General features: G+C 39.9%; 1 protein-coding gene across 11 annotated transcripts in view; it reads left to right on the forward strand.

The window, feature by feature from the left end:
- Nucleotides 1–10,256, forward strand: part of AIG1 (androgen-induced 1) — a 209,416-nt gene that overhangs the window by 96,151 nt on the left and 103,009 nt on the right. The window contains exon 4 of one of the 11 annotated variants that reach the window (XM_014533893.1): nt 8,949–8,967. The exons of 7 other annotated variants lie outside the window; for them this stretch is intronic. In XM_014533893.1, the coding sequence (XP_014389379.1) occupies nt 8,949–8,951 (3 nt within the window). In that variant the 3' untranslated portion in view covers nt 8,952–8,967. Of the gene's footprint in view, nt 1–4,006; nt 4,372–7,164; nt 7,257–8,834; nt 8,889–8,948; nt 8,968–10,256 lie in introns of those variants that run through there. 3 more of the 11 variants (XM_014533890.1, XM_014533888.1, XM_014533892.1) reach the window with 3 other exon arrangements.

Below are 10,256 nucleotides of genomic sequence, written 5' to 3' on the forward strand. Positions count from 1 at the left end.
TCCACCTTCCTAAGGAGCATCACACTCTGCATTTGACACAACCTTGAGATGAACATATTGAAACTAACTCATTACATTAACTCCTCCTCTAAATCTCATTACTCCTCTCATGTTACCATCTTAATAATGGCAGGATGCATCTACAAGCTCCTCTTCCTACCACATCCCCCACAGTTAATGATTCCTATCAGATGTAGCTCCAAAGTAGCTCCAATGTCTGCCTAAGCCTCCTCACCTCCACCATCCCTTCTTTTGTCCTAGGTGTCACTATCTCTCAACTGAGCGGAGGCAACAGGCTTACCTCCCATCTCTCTGCCTCCTCACTGTCTGTCTCCTCACCACATCTTTCTCCACATTGCTGCCTCAGTTACCTTTCTAGAAAATCCGATGTTCTGATGATTTCTTGCTACATTCCTTTCTTAGACATCAGCCATCCTCAGTCTTCTAGGCATCTGAGTGGCTTCTCAGTGCACCCAGAACACCTTGTTCATACACCTGTGATTTCTCTTATCACATTGTTTGGTTACTGTTTATTTACATGTTTATTCTTCCAATGGCCTATGAGGCCATAAAGGGCCGCAACTGTTTGTGGGTTTTCTTCATCTTTTTCTCCAGAACCTAGCATAATGTCTGGCATTTAGTGCATAGTCAGCAAATATTTATTGAAGAAATGATATACAGGCCATTCACCATCATGCTCATCTGACCAGGCTTGTCTAGATTCATTTACAATTTCATAGGATTTGACAGGTGCACAGCAAAGTGATTTAGCCATTGTCCTTGCTTATTAGTATTGTCCAAGCTTTAACATTTTTGGTAGTTCTATGATACTCTACATGAAAACTTCCACATGATTCTTACCTGATCATTGCATGGTTAAGCTAAAACTTAAAGTTGTTATTATTTTCATTTTTACACACAAAATGTAAGACCCTTATATGTATATCTAGCAAATTCCATCTTGTTAAACTCAATGTGAACAGAGGATCAGCTCTGGGGAAGGCACAGTACTAAGAACTTGAGGAAAACTGAATGGATTTATTGGGATTTAATAAAATCATGTTTTATTTGTTTTGAATTGAGGTGCCAAAATTTGTGCCATGAGTTGAAGATACTTTGAAGGTTACACTCTGGGTTAAGTCAGTAACAAAACAATTGATTTTTCAGGGCAGTACATTTTAACCACGTTGTAGCCATGCTTGGAGAGAAGTGTTGAGTCTGAAGGTCAAAACAAGTATTTAGATAAAGATGATATATTTGGTGGCAGAAGGGCCAGGTGGGCGACAGTAATGAAAATTTTAAAAATTTCCATTTTTCAGGATGGAGAAACAGGACAGTAATTAAGTATCCATAGTTGAGAGACAGTTCTGTGATAAGGGATCTTGTACGGAAAAAGGGTAGGGGCTGGGAGTTGGCAACAAGTGAATGGTGCCCTAGGGACAAAACTTACCTATGAAGGAGAGGTGTTGCTTTCCCCAAGTTGGCTGGGATATATATATTTCCTGAGGGGGCATTGTGTTGGTCATGCTTAGCTAAAGTGGAAAAAGAAACTTCTGAGTCCAAAATTTTGTTCCAAATCCTTACACTGGCTCCGGATCATGGAGATAACAAAAGTGGGTTGATGGTTCCTGCATCCTCCTCTTACCTGCATGCTTCTTTTAAGTTATGTAGAAAAATGGTTAGCTAAAGAGAAGCAAGGAAAGCAATCCACTAGAAAATGTCCAACCCAATTTATTTTCTATTTGATTCTGAATCTAAGCTAACGAATTTGTCTCCAAACTGCCTGGCCCCTTAAGGATACTGGCTTACTTCCCTGAGCCCATTTATACCTCTTCTAAAGGTGAGGCTGCTCCGGGATGTCTCCAGGATCCCCCTCTGCTAACCTGTGGCTAAAACAGAACTCCAGCCAGACCTGTCAAGGCCCCTCCCAGCTGCCCTCCAGGACATTCCAGGACCGAGTGTCCGCCCAGTCCTCATTTCCCTGTCAAAACGCTACTTATTCTCTGAGTGCACTCATGCATCAGTCCTCTCCTTACATTATAGAACTGTCTCTTGTTATTGAGCCTCTTTACCCAATATGAACCTCTGCTATAGTATCCCTTGCACTGTACTTGCAGTTGTTGGCACATTTCTCTGGAATAGATGTTCTTTGGGGGCAAGAGTTTGGTCTTTTCATCATATTCCCATCATCTGACTCAGTGCGCCTGGCACATAGCAGGTCTCAGAAAATGTTTTTTGAAAGAGTGAATGAATGAATGAATAAATGATGAAGTGAATGAATTTCTATCACATTTCCTTAATCTCTCAGGCTGGAACACTTAGCTGTGACACTTTCTGAAAAGGAAATAAGATTATATTTTCTCTAAGTGAACTTAGGCTGGTACCTATAGTCACTGATTAATTTTCTAAATTTAATGCCCTAGTCCTTTAGTGGCCTATTCTAGAACCTTATAGCATTCTTGTCAAGCTCATTGGCTTATAATTTTCAAGATCAGTCTTCCCTTTTGAATAGCAGAGCTACATCTGTTGGCCTCCAAATGTCCAGCATAGTAATTTGTCTAAGTTTACATGGCTTGTCAGTGGACAAGTTGGGAGCAGAATGCCAATGACCTGTCTCCATGGAACTTTGTTAACATCTAGTTAAAGAGAAGTCTTTAAACATGAATTGTCATTATATTTCACCAAACATATTTCCTTAGGACACTAATCAATATTCCTGGCATTGTAGATTATTTTCCTTTTCATCTAAGAAAGAATGATTATTTCCTATTGTTTTACCATACCCAGAGAATGAGCTTGCACTTAATCCAATGAAGATGTACTTAAAGATGCAAGGATTAGCCAATTGGTGGAAATGTTTCCCCTTAATAAAACCCCTTTCATCCTTATCCAATGCATTAATTTTTGTGACCTGATAATATATCTAATAATCCTATACATCCATGTGCTGCTGCTTACATTGCTGCTATCTGTATGAGTAGGATAAGAAGATTGACGTTGGTAAACATTCTTTCTATACCCACCCTGCTGCCATCACCACACACACAACAGATTGTCTTTTTTGCTCCATTCTCTTTCTCACACCAGATTAACCCAAAAAGACCCACTCTGTTTCTGGATGTTGTGCTTCTAATAGATGCAGACATGTGAGTCACCTAGAAAGAGGGACTGAGCCTAGTGATTTCTCAAGTGTTCTCTGGTTTCAGTTTGTTGTGGGAATTCATGAGGTTGGCTATGGAGGTACACAGCACAATGCCTGCCACATAGTAAGCCTAATAAATATAAGTCCTCAAAAATAGGATAGAATAGCATAGGACAAGATTAAATAAGATGAGATGGAAGGTTCCCTATAGCTAATTATTTTCACTTATTATCATATAACAAATAACAGGTCAGTGTCAAACCCTGTCTAAAACTTGAAGGAAAAATGCACTGGTGGAAATCCTATATTTTTAGCAACACTGAATTTGTATATACCCTTAAAGTGAAAAATTAATGAACTTTCTTAAAAGTTTATATAAAATGTAAGATAGTTATCCTTGGACATATAATTCAAATCTTCTTACTTATTTTTAAGCATTTCCCCCCCAGTTGCACCTACCAAAAGAATGTTGCTTAAAATCTGAATTTGACTGCTAATATTCACACATATGGCAAATATGAACTAATCAAACCACAGATATTTTGCTGCATTCCATGGTGTCTCATTTATTTGTTTAATTTGCAGCTATAGCAACTAGATTCCACCACTTTAGGCTTTTACACAGAGACCTACAGTCTGATCAGCTTGGTTGAAGTTTGGCACTCAGCATTACACTCAATTGAAGACATATGCACAAACTCACCACATTTTTAAAGCTGGTTTTCACACAGGGCAGATATGTAATATTTGCATAAAATATGAAAAGCAACCTTCTGCATGGATAGTAGGCAATTAAAAGATGTTGTGACCTTCTCTTCTGTAACATTTCAAATCTTAAAGTTTTCTTGGCATGCTTCTCCAAAGCCCATCTGACTTTGAAGCAGCCTGCCTCTCCACAGAAAGCTCGCTCCAGCAATGACTAATGGATTGACCTGGTGCCATGCTAGTGCTGCTCCACGCATGCTGCTCTGCACAAGACGAGCACTTGGAAATGACCTTGAAACAGAGTGTTGCCAAGTTAATGAAATATGGCCCTTCAAGAAGTGACATTTCACAAGCAACTTACAGAAGGGTATGCGCAGCATTGTCAAAGCTCAGCCTCTCAATGTGGTGTTTGGTTTACCAAGATGTTTAACATACACAAGGAATGATGCTCCCTCTTAATTTTAGTTGCACTTTGTAACAGGTTGGAAAAATTAGGTAATGGAGGAAATTGGCATTCCACTGTTGTTTCTTTTAGGTGTTTTCTTTTCAAATTTTTGCTGAAAGAACAGAAGATGCCCAAAGGGTAAAGGTGTAGTTAGTGGAAAAAGAGAAGATGGTACGGAGAAGTACCTCTCTGCACCTGTAAACTGCCCCGTTGGTATGATTCCATCCCACCAGACTTAGGCTCCAAGAGAGGAGCATTGCACACCCACATGGTAACCTGTCATAGTTGAAAAAATGCTCACTGATGTTGACAGCATTTGTTGCTATATGGTTTTCCAGATACTGGAAAACCAGATGCTGGACGTGTTTGTGTTGGTGCACAATGTCTCCTTTCAATTGCGCTTCTCATGCTGGTGACTCCATATGGTAACCTGTCGTAGTTGAAAAAATGCTCACTGATGTTGACAGCAGTTGTTGCTATATGGTTTTCCAGATACTGGACGTGTTTGTGTTGGTGCGCAATGTCTCCTTTCAATTGCGCTTCTCATGCTGGTGACGTTGGCTGACATTTTAGGATCTGGATAATAGAGCTGTGCTTTAACCTTAGTGGTAGTCAGTGATCAGTCTCCTGGATTGACATGACTTTGGAACGTCCCCCTCTGCTTCCCTCCCTGTGAACTTGCTGCCATACCCTTGAGGAGGCTAAGACAGGCTAAGGTCAGAGCAGTCAAGGTGGGGTGTTGGAAGAATACTGGGGAGCAAGTCATTCTCTGAATTCATTCTTAATTATCTTAAGCTCGCTCTCAGGTTTTTATACAAAGTTAGACTCAATACTTCTTTTAAAAAAAGAAGAAGAAGAAGAAGACACTCAGCCCTTCTTGAGCATTCCAAGCAGACTGTAGAAGACCTCTGGCCATTCTTATTTTTAAAATGCTGATAATCCTCACTAAGCAATCTTGGGAAATTGACATCTATAAGATCAGGGCAACATACTGTCAACAGCAACTTCCCAGAACATTCCTTCTTACTTCATCTGGATTTTTCAATAAGCAATTTGATATTTCTGTAAGTTTATACTGGAATCACTTAAAATGAAGGCATTTTTTCCTTATAAGCGCAAGCCTTCCAGACTCATCATTTTGTAGAGTTACATAAGTAAGCCTTGCAACTAAGCTAAAAATCTAAATTACAGAATGTAATTGTTGCAAAACTGTTCATATTTTATACAGTAACATATTAAAACCAATGACACATTTGCAAAACAGTTTTTTTGTAGAATAATTTATATTGAAGTCAAGCTTGGTGATGCTAAATATCATATGCTAAATTATTTGCTTGTGAATTCTTTCCCCTGGTTGCCTGTTTTTGGTATTGCTCGAATGGTTCTGACATAGGAAACTCAGAAAGTTTCCATTATATTACCTTATTTTCTTGATCTATCTATATTTAGGGTGATTTGCTTTAAATTATAGCACACACCTTATTTTTTCACTTTTAAATGTTTTTAAGTGGAGAACATGTTTTCCCAAATAGCCCTCATTTTTAATTTAGAGCTCTCATATTAATATGCCTAATTTTTAATGTATTTTCTAAAACACTTCTCAACTTCTTAAATAAAGGATGACACTGAAGGAGGGGTGAGAAAAAGAGAGAGAAATGTAGCAGGGAATATCAACCATCAGGTACACGGTGACTTCGGTACTTAATATCGTAGATCATGGGAATCAAGGTCCAATATGAAAAGAGAAGCCCCAGGCCAACGAGATTTAACCCCTGAGAATCCTTTGTCCTTGCCCTTCTGCTAATTTTAGCACTGAGCACTTCCTTTCTCCTCCTGGTGATAGTTGTTATTTCTCTTTTCAGTAAACATTTCAGATATGAAGTAGAGAGCTTATCATTATTCAGTATAGTCAGACAATATGTTTGCCTTTAAGCTATATTCACAGTTTCACCATTCCTAAATTTTAGAATCATATGAGATTCTTTATGTGTATGTGAATAGAATGGAAAACGTTGTCTTATAAAAAGCTTTATTCTGAATCCTCCCAGAGCTTCCCCCAATTGAACAGAGGCCTTCTTTGCTTTCATTGCAAAATATCTGACATTTTCTTTGTACCTTCATATATATTTATACTAGAATACACGATTGAAAGAAATATGATCTTGTATTAGTCAGGATTCTCCAGAGAATTAGAATCAATAGGACATGTGTCTGTAATAAGGAATTGGCTCATGTGATCTTGGGAGACACCTGGAGAGCCCATCAGAAACCAGGTTCTCAGGTTTTCGTCCAAGTTGAAAACCTGAGAACCAAAAGAGGCGATGTACTAGGTTCTAGTCTAACTCTTCAGACCAACGTCAGGAGGACAGTGATGTCCCAGCTTTAAAAAGTCAGGTAGAGAAAAAAGTCAGCAAATACTCCCTGAGTCAGCCTTTCTTTCTATTTAGGCCTTTGATGGATTGCAGAGGCCCACCCCCATTGGGAAGAGCAATCTGCTTCATTCAGCCTACTGATCCAGATGTTAATCTCATCCAGAATCACCCTCATAGTCATACCCAGAATAATGTTTAAGCAAATGCCTGGGCACCCCATGGACCAGTGAAGTTGATGTGTAAAATTAACCATCACAGATCCCCATTGAAACTCCTCTTTTCCTTCAAGAACAACTCCACTTGTAGAAGTCTGCAGAATGCCTTCCTCTTCCATGCCATGAAAGTTGTACTTATGTTGGTCAACCCTGCTGGGCCCAGGTCTTAAAGGTTCTGATTGGTTCAGTCTGAGATGGGACTCATGCATCATGAGTACTTTTTAATTCTTCCTTACATGGTTCTGAGGCATAGCTAAGTTTGAGAACCCTCAAATTTGTCTCTAGGCTTCTTTGAAGTCAATGGAAGAACACAAGAGGAAAGTCACCTTGGTTGATGGCTGGAGCTGAGCTGAATGGAGGATATGGCACACAGACAAACCTGGCTAAATGTGCATAACCAGGTTAACTTAACCATAATGAGCTGATTACAAGGTGGCATCTCTGCCTTGGTTTCTGCTGGGATAAAATGCTGGCACCATGCCAGGATTCTAGGAAAAATGAATCAATATTAACATTTCTTAGGAGATTTAAAGCATAATGCATGTGTCAATTATTATTAATCCTTGAAAATATTTATGGAGTTAAATTGTCTGTAACTAATTAGAGATGGCAATTAACAGGAGATACGAGTTTCCTCTGAGTTATATGGAACAAAATATAAAACTTTTATATAACTCTATTTCCTACAGAAAGGATTTTTTGCTTGTTGGTGGGATTTTTTAAGTTTTATTTTATTTTATTGGATCTCATTACTTTTTCATAAATCCTATAAACAGAATTACAGTGAGGTGAGTCATAATATTAACACTTTTTTGAAGGTTTTTTTCCCACCAATGCAGCTTGGAATGTAGGGGATTTTTTTAAAACTGCATTTGAAAAACATGGAAGGGGAAAGAAAGGAAGGAAATGAAGGAGAAAAAATGAGGAAGGAAAAAGGGGGAGGAAGAAAAGAGGGAGCAAAGGCACAAAATATTTCACTTTAGATTACATTTTTTAACTTAATGACATTATAAAGATAAGCCGTGAAAAAACACATGGCGCTAAGGAGAGCAAACATATTAAGAACAATATGCTATATATGCCAGGTCCCTTAAAACATATGCTGTGCAGATGTTTCTTTCCTGCAGCGACTGTGTCAAGCAGCAAGAATGGACCGGCTTCCGGCACAGACACAGCTGATTCTCACAGCCAATTGGCCTGGAGGTCAATCCCTCCCAGTTTTACCTACAACAATCAAGGCTTAATCATGGTATCTCATGGATATGTTATAGACAACCTTGAAATACAAATGGGCTTGGATTTCAGAAGTTTATGAGCCAGTCATTGGAAACTGGGAACGTATTTCCCCACAGAAATTTTGTTTTGTAAGTGGTAATTAATTTTTGAGGCGAGCTTATAAACTCTGCTCATTCTGTTTTGAAGTCGAAACATTGTGCATTTACAGTGATAAATAGTAGACTATAATATTAAAAACTTGTTGAGCTAAAGAACATAAAAGAAATAAAATCCATTTTGGAGTAGCTTAAAACTTTTCACTTAAATGCTGGTGCTGGAGGGAAAGCAGAGTTAATTTGAGGAGCCTGAAGATGTTCAAACATCTAATGTTGATATTTGAGAGTGCCAGTCAATGGAGCAAAAGCCATTCTTTCTTGAGGGTCTCTGCAGCCACGTGTGTGTTTTAGGCTGAGCACCAAAAAGCAACACACTTAGACCATATTAATAAATCCTCAATAAAAACCTTTCCTTTCTACAACAGAAATCGATGAATCACATACTGTGTGTGACATGCTCCTTACCACTTAGGCCAGAAGGAAAGCAGGAAAGACCCCTCTCCTTGTGGAGCTTATAATCCAGCGGATGAGACAGCCAAATAATTGTACTGATAGATGACCTATGATTCATCCATTTTTATGAAAAAATATTATATGACAATTGAAATTGATACCTATTTACAGGAAATAATGATGCCTCTCATAGGCTGTGGCTGGGGATAGAGAGGAACTAAAACTTTGTTAAATACCTGCCATGGGCCAGCCACTTACTTTTTGACTCTCTCATTTAACCCTGAGTAACCCTGGGCATCGAGATCTTTATCACCATTTCTCAGAAGAGGAGCTGAGACTCAGAGACCTTCACAGATGGGAAGACACTCTGCAGCAGAGCCAGATGCGAACCAAGCCTGTCCGACTCCAGGCACTCTCTGCCCACCCAAGCTGCCTATTCTGCAAAAACACTCTGGACAGAGCTCCTATTATTTTACTCAGTATCCTATATGATAAAGAGCTAATGTGCTAATTAGACCGAACAGCTTAACGACCTTCCGGACATCCTTCTGGACGACCTTCCAGACGAAGCCGGGACTGTGAGGGCCAGCTGGAGCTGCGAGGGGCTGTGAGGGCCAGCCAAGGTTGCAAGGAGCTGCGAGGGCCAGCCAAGGTTGCAAGGAGCTGCAAGCGCCAGCTGGGGCTGTGAAGGCCGAGCCCCTTGCACAGATTTCGTGAATCGGGCCTCTAGTTTTTGTATAAGTGTCAATGCACTAATCTGTACCTGCAAGGGGCTGTGAAGAGCTGCGAGAGCCAGCCAGAGCTGCGAGGGGCTGCAAGGGCCAGCCGGGGCTGCGAGGGCCAGCTGGGGCTGTGAAGGCCGAGCCTCTTGCACAGATTTCGTGAATCGGGCCTCTAGTTTTTGTATAAGTGTCAATGCACTAATCTGTACCTCCAACTTAGTAATGGAAAAGAGACTTCCTCTCCTGATGCTGGTCTTCCTTTCACCAATGCAAGCTGTTTCAGCCTGTTCTGATGCCATTGATTTCTCTCACACCATAGCCAGCTCACCTGAGACTCCTAGTGCAGTGTCCTCTCCTTTTTTCCCACCATATATTTTTGTCTGTTTTTTTATTTTGTGTTGATATTTACTACCCTGAGCATTTCATTGCAAGTTTCTTTGCCCTTTTGAGAAATTGAATACACGTTACATAAATAGAAAAGAAATAGCCGAGACTTCTGGAATTCTTTGATGGTCTCTTTCTGTGCCCTCCAGTTGACCTAGAACAGGGCCTTGCACTAGAGAGTGAGCAATAAGGTTGGTAACTGAGTGACTTCAGCAATTCTGAAGGACAGTTCTGGTTCCTTTAAAGAGGACCAAGACGTTGTTGGCTCCAGCTTTATATTTTAACGTCATCATAAGACTTACTACTTTCCTTTTCCTTAACGGAGATTCATCTCTTGCATTTCCTTCTATCATTCATAAATGGAATGTAAAGGACCATGAGCACAGCTAGCAAATATCACTCTTCTCCCTCTCGCTGTGGTCAGCACTGTATAGATATTGTCCACTCAGTCCTCGCAACCCTATTATTATTCCCATTTCACAAAAGG

This window comes from Myotis brandtii, unplaced genomic scaffold (assembly GCF_000412655.1).
Source record: "Myotis brandtii unplaced genomic scaffold, ASM41265v1 scaffold123, whole genome shotgun sequence".
Taxonomy (NCBI): Eukaryota; Metazoa; Chordata; class Mammalia; order Chiroptera; family Vespertilionidae; genus Myotis; species Myotis brandtii.